This window comes from Perognathus longimembris, chromosome 18, assembly GCF_023159225.1.
Source record: "Perognathus longimembris pacificus isolate PPM17 chromosome 18, ASM2315922v1, whole genome shotgun sequence".
Classification (NCBI taxonomy): Eukaryota; Metazoa; Chordata; class Mammalia; order Rodentia; family Heteromyidae; genus Perognathus; species Perognathus longimembris.
Window position 1 is genome coordinate 26,700,525 of NC_063178.1, and position 22,140 is coordinate 26,722,664.

Sequence of the window (22,140 nt, forward strand, 5' to 3'; positions counted from 1 at the left end):
TTAATTGGAGATAAAAGTCTCACAGATTTTGCTGCCTGGGCTGGCTTTGAACTGTGATCCTCAGGTCTCAGCCTCCTGAGTAGCTAGGATTACAGACATGAGCCACTGGCACCCGGTCCTATTTAATTTTATACTTTGCTTTTCCCACTTACTTTTATCTCAGAACATCATACCTGAACCCCATTATCTGTCTTTTAGTACTCTCTTTTGAATCAGTTTCATCCCTTTCCCATAGGCCCTCACCATTTGCAACCTCCTTATATCGATAAATGTACCTCTTCCTTTACCCTGCTGCCCCACCTCCCAAATCTTCCACAGTATTCAAATTCATACTTACGTATCTGGAAAACCTGGACATCATTTATTTCATTCTGTGGTTTTTCATGATCTGCTTTCTAGGCTTTGTTTTGTTTGTATGTTTGTTTTGCTCTTTAAATTTTTTTCTCTTGATCACTGGTATTATCTGTTTTTTAAATTTCTGTGTGTGGAAATAATTCACATCTTGTCACCTCCACCACTCCCTAGCCCAACATAGTACTAATTCTTTTTCTGTTACTTTACTCCACCCATGTTCCCATTAACTTTTTCCATAAAAACTAAGAAACTCATCCCATTAGCAAATACTTCGTGATATCCCAATGGAACTATCCCCTTGATCACCTGCCTGGTTAAGAAAAATCTTCCTGGAACACAAGGATACACTTTGGGTCCTATATTCACGTAAACAGATCAAAGCTGTAGCAATGTTTGTATTCATTAAGACTTAACACAAACACAAGAATATAGCCTTTGAAAGCAAGCTTCCTCGATGAGTAGAGAATAGTCCCACACAGTGTCTCCAGCACTGAAATCAACTATTGTCAGCCAAGACACTCTCTCCCAACTCATCAACAATCATCCATCCAGCTTTTACCAAGACTCAACAAAGGTACAATAAAGTGCCAACTCAAAGTATACAGATTAAAACCTCCATAAATCCTAAACCCAGATGGGCAAATCTTAGCAAATGATCATGAAACTGATGAATCAACAAGGCAACCTATCTCCTTCAAAAACCATTAACACTACATAAAGTCCTTTATGACTTATATGAGAGTCAAGAGAAAGGAAGCTGAAATGATGAGCTCAATAAAACAAGCATCGTTAATAAAATTGTTAAGGAACAATTTGGATACCAGGTCAGGCCTATAATTCTAACTAGGATTCCAATTCCAATTCTAATTAGGAGTCTGAGATATGAAAAAATTCAAAGCCAGCCCAGCAGCAAATCAAGAAATTTTTAACTCCAGTTGAGCAGCAAAAAGACAAAAGTGTGGTAGAGTGCAGGCCAGGATAGTGGGGAAAAAATGAGAATTTTAAGCAGTGGCACATCAACAAAGAAACAGATTTGTTTAAAAAAAAATTCCAAGATAATGTGAGCAAACAAGAGTATTAAGAAAAACAGCTGAGTGAAATTTTAAAAAGACAGCAATTCAACAAAGATATGGAAACATTGAAAAGAAAAAAATTAATCATAAAAATAAAGAGCTCAGTTGCCAAAGTTTAAAAAAGCATTCAGAAGTGTTAATATACTATTGGTGAGACTGTAAACTGGTACGATCACTCTCAAAGACAGTTGAGATTCCTCAAAAGATGAAACATAGAACCACCCTATGTTCAGCCATATCATTCTTGGGCATCTGTCCAGACCATTACAAGTCAGAATATGGTAAAGACATTTATTTGCACATCCATGTTCTCTGCTGCACTCATTACAATAGCCAAGTTAGGGAAATAGCCCAGATGCCCTACAACAGCTGAGTAGATCAAGAAAATGTACCTATACACAATGGACTACTCATTCATTAGAAAAAATATGTCATTTGCAGGGAAATGGATCGACTTAGAACAAGTCATAGGAAGTACACCAAGCTCAGAGAGACAAATGGTGCATGTTCTTTCATATATGGAAGCCAGATCTAAAGTACAACTAGGCATGATAACATATACAGGGCTCAGTGCATTTATACACAAACTGTCTAAAGAAGAGTACACTCAGAGGAGGAATCCAAAGGCATAACTCCTCTGAACAACTTAAGTACTGTTTATCAACATGAATACCAGGAAATAGAAACATGCTAACCCTGTAAAGTCCAGGATTACATGGATTTATGGCCAAATTCCATCAGGTTTTTAAAGAATTCCAATACTCTTCAAACTCTTCCATGAAATAACCCCACCAAAGAATACTACAAAATTTATTGTATAAAACAAGTATTACATTCATTCCAAAACCACACAGAGATGTAACGAAGAAAAACAATTGCAAACCAAACTCATTGATGAATATTTTAAAAAGAAAATCAGTAAAATCCTTACAAACAGAATTAAGCAACACATTTTTAAAAATGCACTATTATCAAGTTGATATCAGGGATGCAAAGGTGATTCAACATATGCAAATTAGTATCAATCAATAAATCAATACCACATAAACAGGACCAAGAATGAAAATCACATGATTTCAATTGATGCAAATAAACCCTTGAGTAAAAAAAAAATGAGTATTTTTACATATTTATTTTTATAAAAGCTCTGAAGAAACTTGGAAGGGATCTGAACTTACTAACAGCTGCTTGACAAACCTATAACCAACATCACATTAACTGGGGAAAAACATCCTGTACAGTACTTAATAGATCATACAGATTCCACTAAAAAGCATCTACATCTGATAAATATCTTTGGAAACATATCAGGATACAAAAATCAATATTAAAAAATACGTAGCTTTTCTAGATATTAACAATGAATAAGCTGAGAGGAAAATTAGGAAAACAGTATCATTCACAATACCATCAAAAACAATAAAATAACTACATATTAACAACAGACATTAAAGATTTCTACAATAAAAACTATAAAACCTTAAAGAAAAAAATTGAAAAAGACATCAGAAGATGAAAGGACATCCCATGCTCATGGACTCATAGAATAATGTTAAAATTGCCATATAGCCAAAAGCAATGTACAAAATCAATGCAATACCCATCAAAATCCCAATATTATCCCTCATGAAATTACAGATATCAATCCAAAAGTTCATATGAAGGTATAAAAGACCTCAAATAGCAAAATAAATTCTATGTAAAATGAGTACTCCCAAAGCTATCACAATAACAGACTTCAAATTATACTACTATATAGCCACAGTAATAAAAAACAGCCTGGTTGGGCTGGGATTATGGCCCAGTGGCAAGAGTGCTTGCCTCATATACATGAAGCCCTAGGTCCAATTCCTCAGCACCACATATAAAGAAAAGGCCAGAAGTGGCGCTTTGGCTCAAGTTGGCAGAGTGCTAGCCTTGAGCAAAAAGAAGCCAGGGACAGTACTCAGGCCCTGAGTTCAAGCCCCAGGACTGGCAAAATTAAAACAAAAACAGCCTGGTATAAACACAAAACAGATCGAAAAAACAATGGAACAGTAGAGAAAATCCAAGAATAAAAAAGTGATATAAAACTAAATGGGAATCCTTGGTATGTTTACAGAGGTGGGAAATTTTAGAGAGATTAGAACACTGGGAATGAAAGTCAATATATAACTACTACATAAAATATGCTTAAACTTACTTTTTCTGTAGCCAACTAACTTTTGACATTCACAATAAGACAGCCTCTTAAACAAACTAGGTATCTACCTTCAGGAAACAAAGTGAGCCCCTTTCTCTTATCCTATACAAAAATTCAATCTCAAATCAATCAAAGAACTCAAAGAACTGAAATTTTAACCTGACTACAGGAAGTACTCTGGAAGTTAAAGGCACAATTAATTATTTTCTGAGTAGAACTCCAATTAACCAGAAAGCAAGAACAAGAACTGACAAATTAGAGTACACCAAATAAAAACTTTTCATACAGCAAAAGAAACAACCACCAAAACCATGAAAATGGAAACGGAGCTATTCAACAAATAAAAATTTAATATCTGACATATACAAAGAACTTGGAAACAGTAAATAGCAAGGAATAAATTACCCAATTAATGGGCAAACAAACTGAACACAGTTTTCACAAAAAGAAATATAAATGACTAGTAATCACATTAAGAAGTGTTTGACATCCCTAGCCATAAGGAAATGCAAATCAAACCCATACTAAGATCCCACTAATATTTCATCTCGTCCTCATCAGAATGGCAACTTTCTAGAACAACAGCTGGCAAGAACATGGGGAAAAAGGAATTCCCATGTACTATTGGTGAGAATGTAAAACTAATATAGCCACTAGTAAGGAGGTTCCTCCAAACACTAAGAACAAATACATTATGACCTCTTCATACCACTATTAGGCATATATCCAAAGGAGAGTAAATCAATTTACAAGAAAGACACCTGCACATCTATGTTTACTATAGCAGTGTTCACAACAAACAACGAAATCAGTCAAGTGCCCAACAACTTATGAATGAATAAAAAGTGATATATATACACACATACACACACACACACACTAAAAAAAAATGAAATCGTGTCATTTGCAGGAAAATAAATACAAATGGAAAAAAAACATCACTTGAGCAAGACAAGACAAGCTCAAAAACCAAAACATCATAATGTGTCGAGTGGATAAAGCCCATTCCAAGAGCCCAAGTTCTTAATGTCAGTGGTTCCCCAATTTGATATCCTTATTGGAAATAAGTATAGAATAAAAAGGTGACACAAAGTACTAAGTGGGAATCCTCAGTATGTATGTATAGGTGGGAAAATTTAGAGAGATTAGAACACTGAGAATGAAACTCAGAATACAACTATCACGCAAATCAAAATAGGATACTTAAACTTACTTTTTCTGTAGTAACAGTCAATGATGGAACCAATGCAGGTGATGGTTCCGGTTGCTTCTTGTGTTTTTGTTTGTGTTTGTCCTTCTCTTTATATTTCTAAAAAATAAAACAGAAGTAAAATCTAATTTAAACTATAACCAATGTATACAATACTCAATGATAATTCCTTGGTAATTTTAAATATTAATGATTCCTATGTCAAAAAATAACTGAAAGCTAGCTACTGGCAAGCAGTTCACATCTATAATCCTAGCTACCAAGGAGTCTACAATCTAAGTACTGCTGTTTCAAGTAAGCCCAGAGAGAAAAATCCAAGAGACTATTATTTCCAATTAACCAGCAAAAAGCTGGATGCTGAGACCTGGCTCAAGTGATAAAGTTAACAGCCAATGAGCAAATAAGGCAAGTGAGAACAGAAAATCTGTAGCATTAACTTCAAGGCCCAGTACCCACACAGAAAGAAAGAGAGGGATGAGAGGACATGGAAAGATAGGTAGTGGAGGGAAGGGAAGAAGGGGAAAGAAGGGAAGAAAAGGAAGGGAAAGAAACACATCTAACTGCCTAGAATTGTGTCCCAGAAGGTTCTACTCACATCTTATTTCTCTGCTCTACCATCCTGGTAAACTATTTATCTACATGCTTTTTGTCCTCCTTCCCCAAGAAATTAAGAGGTAAAGTATGTTCTTGCTCACATCTACTCCTCTTCTTCATAGCTAAGATTTTAAAGTTAAGTACTCTTTCTACACTTATGCCCACTTCTTTTGTTTACTAACTTTACTTGGTTTCTGAACCCGACCCACTTCACTGAAACTCTTCAACACTTCCTTATCACTCCAAAGGACATTTATATCCTCTACTTGAATACTCTCTAGTTGCCTGTGTAGAGTCTTCCCTTCCTCACTATAAAAGAAGCTCTTACAGAATGATAGAAATACACATTTCCTTTGTCAACCAATATTTATTTCAGGCTAAAATCACTAAAAGTTGCTAAGATTTCTGGCTGAAGACTTGATAAAATGCAAGGCAGCTGTCCAAATCTAAGATGGCTACAAAAGATCTCTGACCCTTAGTAGGCTGATCTATTCAAACAGAATACTGAAAAAATGCTAATTATGGGATCAACATGGCTAAACTGGAAAATCCTTTATTACATATAATTTTAACATTTTTGTAAAGCATTCAAACAATGGGGAAGGGAGGATATGACTGTGAGAGTCATAATGCCTCTTTAGAAAAATATATATTCCAGCTTTTCCTTTCCTCTTCCCTTAGATCAGTTACTCTGTGAAGACCTGGGTGCCAGAGGGCACCAGGGGTTCTTGTCACACAATCCTCGCTATTCAGAAGGCTGAGATCTGAGGATCACAGTTCAAAGCCAGCCCAAGTTGGAAAGTCTGTGCAACTCGTATCTCCAATTAACTACCAAAAAAAGCCAGAAGATGGGTTGGGGATATGGCCTAGTGGCAAGAGTGCTTGCCTAGTATACATGAGGCCCCAGCACCACATATACAAAAAATGGCCAGAAGGGGCGCTGTGGCTCAAGTGGCAGAGTGTTAGCCTTGAGCAAAAAGAAGCCAGGGACAGTGCTCAGGCCCGGAGCCCAGGTCCCAGGACTGGCAAAAAAAAAAAAAAAAAAAAAAAAAAGCCAGAAGAGGTAGAGAGCTACCCTTGAGAAGAAAAAAGAAAAAACAAGTTCAGGACAGACAGCGCCAGGCCTTGAGCTCAAGCCCCAGGACCAGCACAAAAAGGGGCGGGGGGGGGGGGGGGACACAGAAAAGAGGGGGGAGGAGGAGAACAGAGGAGGGAGAAGAGAAGAGAGAGAAGAGAAGAGAAGAGAAGAGAAGAGAAGAGAAGAGAAGAGAAGAGAAGAGAAGAGAAGAGAAGAGAAGAGAAGAGAAGAGAAGAGAAGAGAAGAGAAGAGAAGAGAAGAGAAGAGAAGAGAAGAGAAGAGAAGAGAAGAGAAGCTAGATGTCATGTTACATGACACTTAAACATCCCTACTGGGAGAAAAAAAAAATCCACACTCAACTCAGCTAACACCAACTTGCTAGACATATGAGTAAGCCATATGCATTTAAGCCAACATCTTGAAGGCAATTTGTAAGAACCTGAGCTACAAATACTAAATTCAAATTCCTGACCCATAGGCACTATAAAGCAATAAACATTTATTATAGTTTTGAGCCACTAAATTTTAGAGTAATTTGTCATGCTGCAGTGGTAAACAATACAGCTTACAGATTACTCTGGGAACAACAAAACCTAAAAAATACAGGGTAGATTACAATCAGTGAACTGACAGGACTTTCAGAAGATATTAGTGAAAGCAAAGAAGAGGGGAAAAAATGAAAATTTTATCTTGGGACAGATGTAATTTACTGACATATGTGTTTAGCAGGAACCAAAACCCTGGGTTCAATCCCAGTACTAGAAGAAAGCAAAGAAAAATGTGAAAGTGAAATTCAGTCTTTTGCTATATAGTACGTAAAAGTTTAGCAAGACTGTAGTAACATGAAAAGTAGAATATGCATTTAATGAATTGCTTGCTTTGAATATAGTGATTTATATTTGCATTTTGTTTTCTCAGTTTAGAAGGGGAAATCCATGAAGAATGGGAGAAATGCAGCAAAACAGCAGGGAAAAGAAGACTGTGTAAACTTGACAAGGTAGCTGGACCTAATGACACATACCAAGACTGCAATACAAGGATGGCAAGTTCCAAGACCAGCCTGGACTAAATGTTTTAGAGAGACCTTGTCTCTAAAAGAACCCCATTCAAATGAAAAAGAAAAGAAAAGGAAAGCTAGCAAGGTAAAATATTCACATTTTTTAATTGGGGTGAATAGTATAGAGGTAGCTAATCATAGTATATCTGCCACATATCTAACATTGCAAAAGCAAAAAGCAAAAGGAAGGCTTGAGGTATAGTACAGTGCTTGCCTAGCATTTATAAATATGTGGATTCATACCACCACCACCCCGTCCCCTATTCCCTGTGCAAGTGGATAAAAAAAAGAAGAAAAAAGTTTAAAAGGCATATCATGTTTCTGCTTCATGCTCAAAGGCCAAGAATGAAGTCTAAAACTAAAATTGCTTATAAAACTCTTAAAGGATCAGCACCTTCTCCCAACTTAGCACACTCCCACCAGTCATTCTAAACTGTTGCTCCTATGAAAACCAATGTAGAATTCTCTTAGCTCTACATTCACAGAAGCAGAGAGCTTCAAAGTTAAATGCAAGATTCCAAATGGAAAAAAGGAGGGTCAGGTAATCCCCAATGCTAAAAACTTTCACACAGCACAGAGAATTAGCCATACACTGATTGACAGTTTAAGTCCTATGAGACACAGAAGATGGTCTAGTGCTCTTCAGAGATGAGTGACCCTAAACAAAAGGGAAATGCAGTCAATCCCCAAGGTCACAAACACTAATCGAATGTCTCCCCCACAAATCTCCACTGTACTCTAATACTTTATATTTGCACAAAAGTTCCTACATCTGTTGCCAGCTATTAAAAAGAAACAACTCAAGGTCAAGTGAGCAGAAGGACAAATCTCATCTCACCTACTGTAGGGGACAAGTCTACATATTTGGGTACATTTCCATAGAAAGACAATCTCTGACTTAATGGTTCAACTTGACAATTTTTAAACTTCATAAAAAATGTTTTCAAATGACAGGTGTAAAGGCAATATGTATCTCACAGAAACTAGACATCAAATTATAGATTTTAAACTTCTTGGGATAGCAATATACACTACACAATTCTCTATGGCAATGCACAATGGCAGCAGAGAGCAGTTTCTAATCATTCACATGATCATTGTACTGCTAAGCTATGATAATCAGTGTGTATATGTAATAGTCACTAATGATTAGCAGCCTATCAAGTTATTCATGCTTTATACATCTGATGCAAAATAGATTAACTAGCATTAATGAGTATAAGAGACATAAGCTTAAAGACCAAATTAACTAATACAAGATTATCTCAATGAAATAATAACCACTAATTTCTAAATGACCTACACAAGCTTTCCAATATACCATATATTGTGACATCTGATATGCCGCTGTATTCATCAGCCCTTGGCACATCCCATTCTATGGTAGTACTTCTTTACACACAAAAATAGTAAATGTAGGGGCTGGGGATATAGCCTAGTGGCAAGAGTGCCTGCCTCGGATACACGAGGCCCTAGGTTTGATTCCCCAGCACCACATATACAGAAAAAACGGCCAGAAGCGGCGCTGTGGCTCAAGTGGCAGAGTGCTAGCCTTGAGCGGGAAGAAGCCAGGGACAGTGCTCAGGCCCTGAGTCCAAGGCCCAGGACTGGCCAAAAAAAAAAAAAAAAAAAAATAGTAAATGTAAACATCAAAGTAATTCCATTTTCCTCTAAGCACTACTACTTGTAAACAGGGACTTTGCACAAGACTCTTTAAAAAAAAAAAAGACTGCTTTGCAATTCTTAACAGTTTTTAAAGCTGTCAAATAAGAAAGGGACAGAAGTGATGTTGGTACTTTTAAACCTTTTTACAAGTTATAAAGAGAATTATTTTTAATGAAGAATCCTTTGAAGACAGAAAATTTCCCTACTAAAGACCGCTGGAAGCTGGGTGCCAGTGGCTCACACCTGTAACGCTAGCAACTCAGGAGGCAGAGATCTAAGGATTTCAGTTCGAAGACAGCCCCAACTATAAAGCCTATGAAACTCTATCTCCAATTAACTACCAATAAAGCTGGAAGTGGAGCTGTGTCTCAAGTGGTAGAATGCTAACACTTGGGGGGGGCGGGGGAGCTCAGAGACAGCCATTGGGCCTGAGAGCAAGTCCCAGAACCTTCACACACACCATGCATAAACACAAAAAGAGAGCACTAAAATAAATTCCTAGTGACTTCAACTATAAACAACTATTTTGTTACTTTTGCTACTGTGTGTGTGTGTGTGTGTGTGTGTGTGTGTGTGTGTGTGTGTGTGTGTGTGTGTGTGAAATGTGCACCTGATCTCTGCCTTCAACAGTTCCTGACAATAGAGCTTTACTAAAGACCCATGCATTTGTATCTGGATGAGAAAGGAGCTAACACCCTGGTCCACACGTTTTTATCTTTTAGTAAATTGTGACAGCTTCACAATGTAGCCAGTTTGGCCACAAACTCTCAAGTCTTCTTGCTTCAGCCTCCAAGTGCTGAATGGCATGCATGATCACACCTTACCTTCATGTAAAAATCTTAAGGGGGGGAAAAAAAATATATATATATACACATACATATATACATACATACATACATACATACACACACACACACACACACACACACGCCAGGTAGTAGAGACAGGTACAGAGGCATAAGCCTGTAGTCCCAGGTAGGAGAGCAAGACCCCCTTTCTTATTAAAAAATAAATAAAAAATAGGCAGGACTGGGAATGTGGCTTAGTGGTAGAGTTCTTGCCTAGCATGCATGAAGCCCTGGTTTCAATTCCTCAGCACCACATATATACAAAAAGCCAGAAATGGCGCTCTGGCTCAAGTGTTAGAGTGCTAGCCTTGAGCAAAAAAGCTCAGGGACAGCGTCCAGGCCCTGAGTTCAAGCCCCAGGTTTGGCAAAACAAGAATAAGCAGACAAACAACCAACTAAATAAATGTAAAGCCAGACCTGGTGTTACATCTTAATCCCAAGGATCCCCAAGTTCATCTCCAGCCTAAACTACTGTGTCCAAAAGAAGCAGAAAAATAAATTTGTAGCATTCCATCTTTTCAACTATACTACCATTTAGCATACAATATAATCACTTGGCCTCACCACCAAATATTCCCAAGACAAACAAAAGGATCTAACAATAAAATTGTATTTATTTCAATGTTTACATTATCAATTATGTTTACATTATCAATTATAAACCTGCTTATCTTTGGCTTTGTCTTAATAAAGACAAGCTGGGAACCAGTGGCTCACACTTGGAATACAAGCTACTTTGGAAGTTAAGATCTAAGGATCACAGTTTGAAGCCAATCCAGGCAGGAAAGTCTGTTAGTCAATTATTGCAAATGAATCACCAAAAAGCCAGAAGCACAACTGTGGCTCAAGTGGTAGAGAGCTAGCTTTGGGGAAAAAAGCTCAGAGATAGCACACAGGCCCTGAGTTTAAGCTCAAACTAGTACCAGAAAATGATGATGATGATGATGATGATGATGATGATGATGATGATGATGATGATGATGATGAACAAAAACAATAAAATACAAAAATAGTTCTAAGTTTGGTAACAAAACAGGGTTCTAAGTTTACTCAATACTAAGAACAAAATCCACATAGTAGTTATACACCTCTGAAATCTAAACAAGTATTCTTAAATCTAACGTTCAAAACTTATTTCAAAAAATTTTCAGAAAATAAAAAGCTATATGGAAAAGTTGATGAATGAGAACACAGGCGTCTGTACTAGGTTTATTCAACACTACTAAATTTAATAATTGTCTTTCAAATAAAATGATAAGGCATAAACAAATATGATCATACTGGGAACACCTCTAAAATAAATTAATGCTCAAGAAATGGTATAACAGAAGACCATTAACTGTGAGACTTTGTCTTCAAACTTTATGTACCTTACCTAAAGAAACTTTACTTCTGGATGTTATAAGCTTGAATAAAATCACATGATGTCTTACTGCTAATGGAACTTGTCATGACATTACCTTTATCAGCAATCCAAACTAGATCTCTATTATTACTTTATTACAAAACCACATCATAACAAAGTCAAGATAAATATGTATGTTGTATTTGCTACTAAATATATCTTATATATGATTTCACATATATGCAAATATTGAGAGGGTTATGTCTATATATGTCTGTTTGTATATTTACATCAATATGTATAGAAAATGTTAGATAACTACCCTAAACATAGGCATAAAGTTATACTTAGTATTTCACTCATAATAGAAAATTTAATCTCAAATACTTTAAATTTTAAAATGTGTACAATAAAAAAGTTACAAATATAAGCTGCCAATAAAGAATGCTTAAATAATTTACACAACAGCACTTCCCAAATATCCAAAGTATTTATAGTAATCTACAGAAATATTTTCAAAACCAGTTTATGCTGACTAGGTAAAATTACAGTTCTCCATTTGAAGTTGTCCTTTATATCTTCATTTCCACTAAACCAATTCATAATATCATTTATTATACCAGCAGAATACTCTTAGAAAATTGAAATTCAAATATAATTCTACAATATGCATTTTTAGTTTACTAAATACTACGCATATCCTTTAAAGTAGGTAAAAATGTAAGCAGAAAACAGGTAAGTATGAAGACAGATTAGTATTTAGCAAGATTTTAGTGTTTTAACTAAAAGACAAAATACTTTCAAACAATGGTCTAACATTTGGCCATTTAAAAAATGATAAACCATTATTAGCACCACTGAAAAACAAAAAACAGCCAAAAACAGTAATAACCTGAAAACTCTTCTATTGTTAAGGAGAAAAGCTGATGAGATAATTACTTACATGTGATAAAAATCCTATTGGTAGCAACAAACCGATATTGTGGAAATCATCTAGATTTCACAAAATGACCACAGTTAACACATGCAAGAAATCACTCACATGCTTTCAATCAAGTTACAATTTAAATTTTCAGTTGCAATGGGTAAAACCATATTCACAAATATGGTATTATTTTAAACCTACTCTTCTAACTAATATTCTTTATTCAAAAATTTTTCTGTATTTCAATGTTTCCATTTAGTTATCCAGAACTTAATTAAAATTATCTAAAAAGGCAAAAAAAAATCTATTAAGTGATGTGCTACGTAATTAGCAACAACAAATCCACTTACTTTTTTCTCTTTCTCATGATGTTTATCCTGAGAGTGAGAGGAAGAATCACTTAAACTTTGATCATATGACCTATTAGATCCCCGTTTGCTCTTTTTCTAAAAAAAGAAAATATTTATACATATATGTATATAAAAAATTACCTAGAGAATTTTTGTTAGGTTTAAAATATTTCAAATGTGAAGTATTTTTAAATGTCTACTGAAAATTTTTAAAGGCACTGTTTTGATTTATATAATCCAGATTATACGTCATCCATTGCATTGTGAAGAAAAAAAAACTAAGGTCAACATTAATAGCATTATTTTTGTGTATTTATTACAGTGTAAAGAGTCTGTCTACCAAGAGATTATCTTCAAATGAGCTCCTATGCTCTCAATGTTGGCTTTGAAAAATGTTTCAACTAACAGAAAAATGCCATATTAAAGAAAGATATCAAGACTAAAAGAAAGAAAAGTAAATATTTAAAGAGTTACTATAATGCCACTAGTAAAGAAAGAAGTTTTTAATCTTAAACTTCCAGTATTACAGAAAACAAACCCATAAAAACTTATCTAGGCATCCTTTTAGAGGAAAAAAAAAAAGATAAAGGAAATGTCAGTATTAGACCCATGCATTCTTTTCAAAGCATTACTAAAATTGCATTATACATTTCTGTTAAAAATAACATATGCCATTGCATAAAAAAAGATTAGGTTGAGCGTTACTTGGACTATTTAAATGTTTCTGGTATCACAACTAATTAAACTAGATAAAAGGATCCACAAAACATGCTCAAAATCTACATAAATGTACTTTATACAATCATATTAAATTATTAAACTATCTTCCAGTAAACATTGCTGTAATGTCAATCATTAGTAATGGCAAAGTTCTATTTGCACAAACTTGAAACTACATTTCAATTTTTTTGAAATTTTATCTGTGTCAATTCTCATTTGGGAAGTGGCAATTCTAGTAGTCTTTTAATACCTAGGAAGCAAAATATTAAATTTCACAACCTCAAATTTTCTCTCATTATTTTTTCACAAGGCATTATAAATGTATCAAAGCATTTAACATCAAATGATATAAGCATTTCTAAGAATGTTCATGTTTATTAACAATGAGATACATTCTAGCGAATGTGTTAAGTAACTCATCCTAGTATGACCATCATAATAAAGTATACTTATACAAGCTAGAGGAAACATTCTTCTACAAGCCTAGACTAAATGGTGCAGCCTACAGCTTCTAGGTTGCAAACCTATACAGCACACATAACTGTATTAAATATTGCAGATAACTGTAGCATAATATTTTTATTACTAAGCATATCTAAACAGAAAAGTTAAAGTAAAAACAATAGTAATTTTTCAGCTCCATTATAATCTTATCAAACCACTATCATGTGTTGTTCATCATTAAATGATACATATTGTATTTCATTATCATGAATCAGAATATTGGAAGCATGAGATCATCACTTCATAAGACAGGGTCCCTAATATTATTTCTTCAAAACTAAAATCCTAAAATTTAAAAAAAAAAAGTTCATTCACCAGAGATATGTAGTGGTTTAAAAATTAAACACTTGAAAGAAAAAGACAAGACATCAGTGTATAACTTTCTGTATAATGTACCATTAAGGACTACGGCACACACTTGGAACATTAAGGAAACAGTGAGTGATCTTTCAAAGAAACATGGGCAGCAATATCTCAGTGAATCAAACACTATTAACCAATCATGCATGCAAACTATTGACTTGATCTTAAAAAAAAAAAAAACAACCCACACACATCAAAGACTGTTTTCAAGGTCTTTGATCAAGTTACAAAAAGACATTTACCGCAGTTTTACAAAAAAGTGTAATAATTATGAACCAGGAAGATGGGAACAAGTGATGAGAAAATGTATAAGGATGGTGTGGCGTGGTGAGTCACACCTGTAATCCCAGCACTTAGAGGAGACTGAGGTAGGAAGAATATCCACAAGCTTTCATTAACATAATCAGTTCCTTGTCAGCCTTATCTACAGAGCAAGACTCCATCTCAAACAAACAAAAGACCCAAAATGGTAATTACATGCTGAAAACAAAAATAATGAAAAATAAAGTTTTCAAAAGTTAATTTTTCCAGCAGACTATTAACATATACTATTATCAAGTGCTAATAGTCTAATCTACAATGTTTTAGATCACTGACATAAAAGAATCAAGGCAGAACAAAACCTTTTAAAATTACTACTTTTCATTTCTAATATAAATTTAATCTTAACCAAAAACTCAAGGGAAAAGAAGCTGATATGACTTTTCTTTTAATAGCAGTATCACTCTATTGTCAAAACTAATTATCACTTTAATATTAGGTTCAAAAGTAATTCTTACCAGCTTACTAAAATGGTATTTACAGTAGCCACAGTACTGGACATTATCTGCACCATTACCTTCTTCTTCACAAAGTAATCCAGCAAACTGAGCACTGAAAATAAAGGCCAAGTACATCAATCAAAAATTTAAGCCACAGCATACACAAAGCTACCTCTAAGCATCAAACACTTGCAGGAAAACAAAGTAAACAGGACTGGTGTGTGGCTTAGTGCTAAAGTGGCTGATTAGCATGCCCAAGATCCTGAGTGCCACCACCAAAAAAAAAAAAAAAAAGTGGGGGACCTGTCCTGGGGCTTGAAGTCAAACCCTGAGCACTGTCCCTGAGCTTCTTTTACTCAAGGCTAGCATTTTACCACTTGAGCTCCACTTCCAGCTTTTTTGGTAGTCTATTGGAGGCAAGATTCTCAGGCTTTCCTGCTGGGGCTGGCATCAAGCCAAGATCTTTAGATCTCAGCCTCCTGAGTAGCTAGGATTACAGATGTGAGCCTCTGGCACCATGTAGTCATTTTTTTAAATAATCTTTTCACCCACTTCTATCAAGGATTAGTGTAATGTCCATATTTTTGTGTCACTAAAAATTCACTTAAAGTTTTTGGAGTATTGTTTTAATGTTTATTTTAAGGTAATTTGGACTGAAGACACAGCCTCTACTTGAGCCACATCCCCAACCAGGAAAACCTACCAAGAACCCTTTCCCCACCAAAAAAAGATAAAATTATTTTTCACCTCACAATTCTTCTATCTACATCACACATACAAAAATAAAGGCCAGGGGCTGGTGATATGGCCTAGTGGCAAGAGTGCTTGCCACATATCCATGAAGCCCTGGGTTCAATTCCCCAGCACCACATATATAGAAAATGGCCAGAAGTGGTGCTGTGGCTCAAGTGGCAGAGTGCTAGCCTTGAGCAAAAGGGAGCCAGGGACAGTGCTCAGGCCCTGAGTCCAAGCCCTAGGACTGGCCAAAAAATAAAAATAAAAAATAAAGGTCATGCCTCTCTAAAATACTAAAAGGACAAGTGATGAATATTACATGGATAAAGATTATACCCTCTTAAAAAGGAATTTCTTTTGTGTGTGTGTGAGGGGTAGGTCAAGATGGGGCTTTCACTGGGTAGCACACGCTGCCTTCAAACTCATGGTCCTCCGGCCTCAGCCTCCCAAGTATATGCATGATCACACCCAACCTTCAGGGGAAATTTGGCAAGAGGTGAGGGGGTAAGTTCTGGGGACTGAAATCAAGAGCTCAAGCTTGCTAGGCAGATGTTCTACCATTTCAGCCATGCCTCCAGCCCCCTCTTTGCATTAGCTATTTTAGAGGTGGAGTCTTCATGTATGTCCAGGCTGGGCTGAGTTACTACCCTCTGTAACTCCCTGTGCAATTCAGGCTGAAAGGTGTCCGACCACTGAGCCTAGCCACAGTGGCTCCCCAGTGGCTGGGATCACTGGCTAGTAACATCGCACCCACCCATGGGCAGACGGAAGCTCTGGGACTTTTATTCCTGGACAAGCCTCAAACCACAATCCTGGATCTTCACCTCCCAAGTATCTAGGATTACAAGTATAAGCCACCTAACTTCATTTTAATTTCATTAAAAATTAAAATTTTAATTTCATTTCAAGAAACCCCGCCATTAAAAGGAAGTCTCTCAAAATGAAAAGTGTCATCTAGCACTCACTTTACAACTCTAAATGCCTCAAACTCAAAACACATTAGGCAAAATAAGCCTAAGTAGTGCTTTTCAGCCAAAACAATGTAAGAGGACTGGAGACCAGTGGCAAAGTACGCCCCCCTCCTTTGCGCCCCCCCCCCCCCCGCCCCGCCGTACCCTGAGCACCAGGAGGAGCCCGGATAGCTAGTGACAGAGTGCTTGCAGAAGCCCTGGGCTCAAATCCCATTACCAAAATTTTAATTAAAAAATTCTCACAAGAAAACCTTTAACTCCAATTCCTGCATGGGGATCAGGAAATGTGTCTGTTGTTCTGTTTCTCTTTACTTTTTAAACCTATCGTACCCAAATAAGTTCTTGCTAAAATTTATAAATACGTATGAACAGACATATATATATATATATATACACACACATATATATATATACACACACTTTAAAAGGAGGGAGGAGGAAGAATGGAATTGAAATGTAAAGTAGTGGTATTTCTATTTCTAAAAACGGAAAATGCTAATTTATAATCATCCTGTTCGTGAGACCTTTACACCTTAAACATCCCAAAATTACTTATCGTTCTCTTAGAGCTCTCTCCTGCCTCCAATCAAAAAAGCTTTCAGCTTTTGGAAAATAACCTAAAGTAATAATAATAATAAATGCAAATAAAAAATCTTGTTCATTTCCCCAAAGTGAACTAAAATGTGGCTCATATTTCCAGCCTAGGAAATAAACATATCCCTGCACGAGGAGATAAGCATGGACTTATTCTTAAAAGTAATAAGTGTATCAATTATTCTCAAACTTTTCTTTTTTGGCCAGTCCTGGGGCTTGAACTCAGAGCCTGAGCACTGTCCCTGGCTTCTTTTTGCTCAAGGCTAGCACTCTACCACTTAAGCCACAGCGCCACTTCTGGCTTTTTCTATATATGTGGTGCTGAGGAATCGAACCCAGGGCTTCGTGTATACAAGGCAAGCACTCTTGCCACTAGGCCATATTCCTAGCCCATTTCCCAAACTTTTATGTGGAACTATTACCAGAGTAAATTTCGACACTGAAAGTTTATGCTGAAAAAAGGTAAGCCAAACTTTCTAAGAAGTAGCCACTGTGCATGAGAATGTTGGTGACTACACAAAAGGTTATTCCATATTAGTATCTCAGAAACTATACTGTTCACCTAAATCTACTTATTTCCTTCTAATAACAAAAGGAATCAAACCTATGCCAGTTTTTAAAATAGACAAATAATCTCTACTTCAAGTCTCAACATAAAGCTCTTTCAATAATATGTACTGTAATAACACATGGGTAGTGAACCTGGGGGAAGGAGGTGGTACTAGGGCCTAGTTTCTGTCCCTTAGCTTATTTGCTCAAGGCTAGCATTCTACCACCTGAACCACATCTCTACTTCTGGCTTTTTGGTGGCTTAATGAAAGTAAGAGCCTCGACCTTCCTGCCCAGGATGGCTTCAAACCACAATCTTTAGATCTCAGCCTTCTGAGTAGTTAAGATTATAGGCATGAGCCACCAATGACTAGCCAACTTATTTTAATTTATTTCTTTTCCTTCCTCGGATCTCAGGCATGAGCCACCAGTACTCAGCTCTAAGTCCTCAGTAAGATTATTATACAAGTTACAAGCCAAACATCCCTTCTGTACAATGATGAAAACATACTTACCATGTTACATGGAAAGCCTGTCGACATCCATGTTTATTACATGTCATGCAAGCACCAGTGGCAGCTTTGCTTTCTCTTCCTTGTTCATCACAAATGTAGCAAGTCTTAAGATAAAGGAACAAAAATAAAATGAAACACGAATCAAATACATGCTTAACAGCAATTTTTCTTTTATACCTAGCTTCAGAAAGGAAAATCAGGTAAATTATCTATACTTACTTTTCTTTAAAACATGAATTCTTTTTCTGGACAGAAATTTAACTTTTGTGAAAAGTAGAAACAAGAATACATAAACCACAACATACAAATAGTCCTACTAAAAATTAACAAAGGCACTGTTTTTAAGTCTCAAAACGTAAGCCTTTTTCTCAAACATCACTGTTGATACATTCAACTGATTCCTAAAACAAAGAGTATGAGACAAGAGGTTTCTCTTTCCTTTCTGCTGGAAGTAAGTACATCTATAAGGATTTGATAGGGACAAAAGCTAGCCCTACTATATATGTAAGCAAAGTGTAGATCACTCCAACTGTCTACAAGACATCACATTAATATCCTTCAGCCCAACCAACAGTACAGAGAGGAAGATGCTTTAGGTAATAAATACTGAGAGATGTAAGTAAGAACAACACCAACAACTCTGGCTGATGTTCAGTCTATTTTCCATGTTAAAGAAACCTTTTTTTACAGCTTAAAATCATGGCCAGTAATATGATAGAAGACTCAATTACATTAATTGGGCCATCAATGAAATATATAATAAACAAAATTACCAGATGACTGGAAGTTGACTAAGTCAAAAATTAATATCATAATTGCATGTAATGCCCTTGAGAGGAACTTAAGAACCAGAGTTCAGCGGTTCTGCCTGAAAAGACAGGATTCAGAGTTCATGAACAGTTACAAGGTAGGTTTCTGCACTATACCTATAAATAGATAGACATATGTAGCTCAAAACACCAGTGTGTCTCATACATGCATAAATGTATACAATTATCTACTTGTCAGTCAAAAATAAGAAAAAAAAATCAAACGAATGGGGTACTCAGGTACTATTAGTTCAAATAAGCTAATAAAAAATTTAAGTAAACGCACGGTGAAGGGACCCTACAATGGAGAACTTTGTGGTAAGCAATTAGTACCTCCAAAATAGTAGTAGAAACAAGCAAAAGAGCAGACCAAAAGATGAACTGAAAGAACCAGAGTACTGGACAGCAAAGAGTCCTTCTGGAGTCACACTCATCTCTGGAGATCTAGAAAGCTGAACATAAGAACTACGTTGCAGCCAAAAGGATAAATCAAATCTGAATTTGTGGTAGATGTAAAAACAGTCCCTAAGTCACATATAAACCCATCATTGAGACTTAAAGAGCTCTAGTAAAACCTTTGATCAAAAACTGGCTGAACATTTACTCTGACATAGTGTCAACTCCTAAGAAGCCAAAGTTGAAAATAAAATTACATTCATACCTAGTATCTGAAAGACTGCATGTAACTCAATGTTAAACCTTCTAAGGAATGACTTGCAACTTTTTGGAAAATAAAAACCGCATCCAACATTAAAGGGTGAAAATCAAGCTGGTCCTAAGAGGAAGGCGTAAGTATAACCAGACCAGTATGTTCTGTGTGTGAATCCAAGGTATAACAAGCCTACAAAGTTAAGCTCAAAAATGGATTGTGGGACACATTTGTGTAGGTCCGTTCCAGGGAAAGTAGACTTAAGAATCAGTTCGGTCAAGTGATTAAGGATTGATCAAACAAATATTAAAACCCACAGAAGTAGACTCATTAAATTTTCAACAAAAATTGTAAGACATACATAAGAATTGGAAAATATAAGCCATACGCAGAAAAGGCAGGCCAAAGAATATTTGAGTTTGTGTAGTGATTGGAATCAACCAAATGGAAATTCTTAAATTTTAATTTTATTAATGAATCTCAAGGCAGATGAGCTGACAGAAGTAAATTATCAGAAAGCTTAAAAATAGCTAACACAAAAATCAGGACAACAAGCCAAGAAGGTGTGGTATTTCAGTTTCTGGCACCTTCTTTTTTAGTTTCTACTCATGGTTATGACATGAAATTTCCACTTAGGAGAGCAAGGCAAATTGGCAGATAAGAAACATCTGCTATATTCAATCCCTGGATGAGGAGAATCTGATGACAAAGAAGACACTAAGATTTTAAAAATAGAAAGAGAGGAAAAGAAACAGAAACCAGAAAGGAAGTAGCAGGGAAACAGAAATCCAGAGAGAAACAAAAGAAAAGCAGTAAGGAGTCGCAAGACAGTCCAGTCCCTGGCTTCCTCAAAAGGCAAAGAGAAATTGAAGACTAATTCAAAGTAAAACAAACCAGGTAAAACATGCTGTCAGCCAAACAGACTGCCAACTCTATCTTTAGGGAAAGCCAACAAAACCCACACAGATATGTGAGATGGTAACTTTTCAATGTGGGAGAATAAATAGCTTTGGTAAAGAAGGACACCTATGGGCTGGGGATATGGCCTAGTGGCAAAAAGTGCTTGTCTCTTATACATGAGGCCCTGGGTTCAATTCCCCAGCACCATATATACAGAAAATGGCTAGAAGTGGCGCTGTGGCTCAAGTGGCAGAGTGCTAGCCTTGAGCAAAAAGAAGCCAGGGACAGTGCTCAGGCCCTGAGTCCAAGCTCCAGGACCGGCAAGAAAAAAAAAAAAAGGACACCTATGATTTCCCTTATCACAAAAGGTGATAATAAGACATTATCTTAAGAGAAAGTCTAACCTTGGATACTAAGCTGACTGAAAATAAGGAACAATCATGGCTGAAGGAATCACAGGACACCCTGCCATAGATTTTGGATGTAAATCAGTCAGTCATAGGACCTGTTGAAGAGACAGTGTATACAACAGTCAACTCCCCACCTCCCACAAAGAAGTTGAAAGTAGGAAGCTATATTGTCAGTTTAGACACGAGAGGCAGCAACTTTGCGACACCCAGTAGTACTTGGGAATCCCTGCCAAATTACCCAGCAAAGGAATGGATGTGGTAGCAGATTGTGGCAGCTGTTGAAACTGCCTGCAGAGGAACTGAAAAATCAGATGAAACAAAGAAAATCATTTCACATTAATAAAGGGAAAAGCCAAAATTACAGTTAACATATACAAGCCAAATAGTAGTACATACATTAGTTCATTAAACTCCCAGCCTTAAAAGCACTTATAAACCCCAAGTACAATAATAGTGGTAAGACTTAAATACTTCACTTGCACCAATGTTGAGTCATTCAAAAATACCAAAGAAATATCAGAAGTAAATGACAAAATTTAGAGAACTTTAACCTATTGGAGCAAAATATACATTGTTCTCATTAACGAAGAGAATGTTCTTTAAAATATATGATATTCTAGGACATAAAGTCTTAGCAAGTACAACTAAATTAAAATAACTCGACATAGTCCATCAAACCATAATGGATTTAAGCTAGAAATAGAAAATATTCAACACAAAATCTGAACAAGACATTGTTGAATGACAAAATGAGTCACTGAAGAAACAAAGGGAGAAATCAAAAAGTTCCTGGAATCTGATGACAATGAAAATATGCCAGAGACTTTGTGTTCAACAAAAGGGGACAACTTATGACAATATACATGAAAAAGACAGAGGGCTGGCATATAAACAGCCTAACAATATACCTCCAACTTCTAGAAAAATAGAAACAGGCAAAACCCAAAATCAGAAAACGGGAAGAAATAACAAAAGATTA

General features: G+C 36.1%; 1 protein-coding gene across 16 annotated transcripts in view; it reads right to left on the minus strand.

The window, feature by feature from the left end:
• Mllt10 (MLLT10 histone lysine methyltransferase DOT1L cofactor) overlaps positions 1 to 22,140 on the minus strand; it is a 134,759-nt gene that overhangs the window by 61,297 nt on the left and 51,322 nt on the right. For 15 of the 16 annotated variants that reach the window (XM_048367863.1, XM_048367861.1, XM_048367862.1 and 12 more), the window contains 4 exons: positions 18,394 to 18,497; positions 15,048 to 15,141; positions 12,682 to 12,777; positions 4,823 to 4,918 (listed from right to left, as the gene is read on the minus strand). In XM_048367863.1, the coding sequence (XP_048223820.1) occupies positions 4,823 to 4,918; positions 12,682 to 12,777; positions 15,048 to 15,141; positions 18,394 to 18,497 (390 nt within the window). The remainder of the gene's footprint in view (positions 1 to 4,822; positions 4,919 to 12,681; positions 12,778 to 15,047; positions 15,142 to 18,393; positions 18,498 to 22,140) is intronic. The other variant, XM_048367864.1, reaches the window with a different exon arrangement.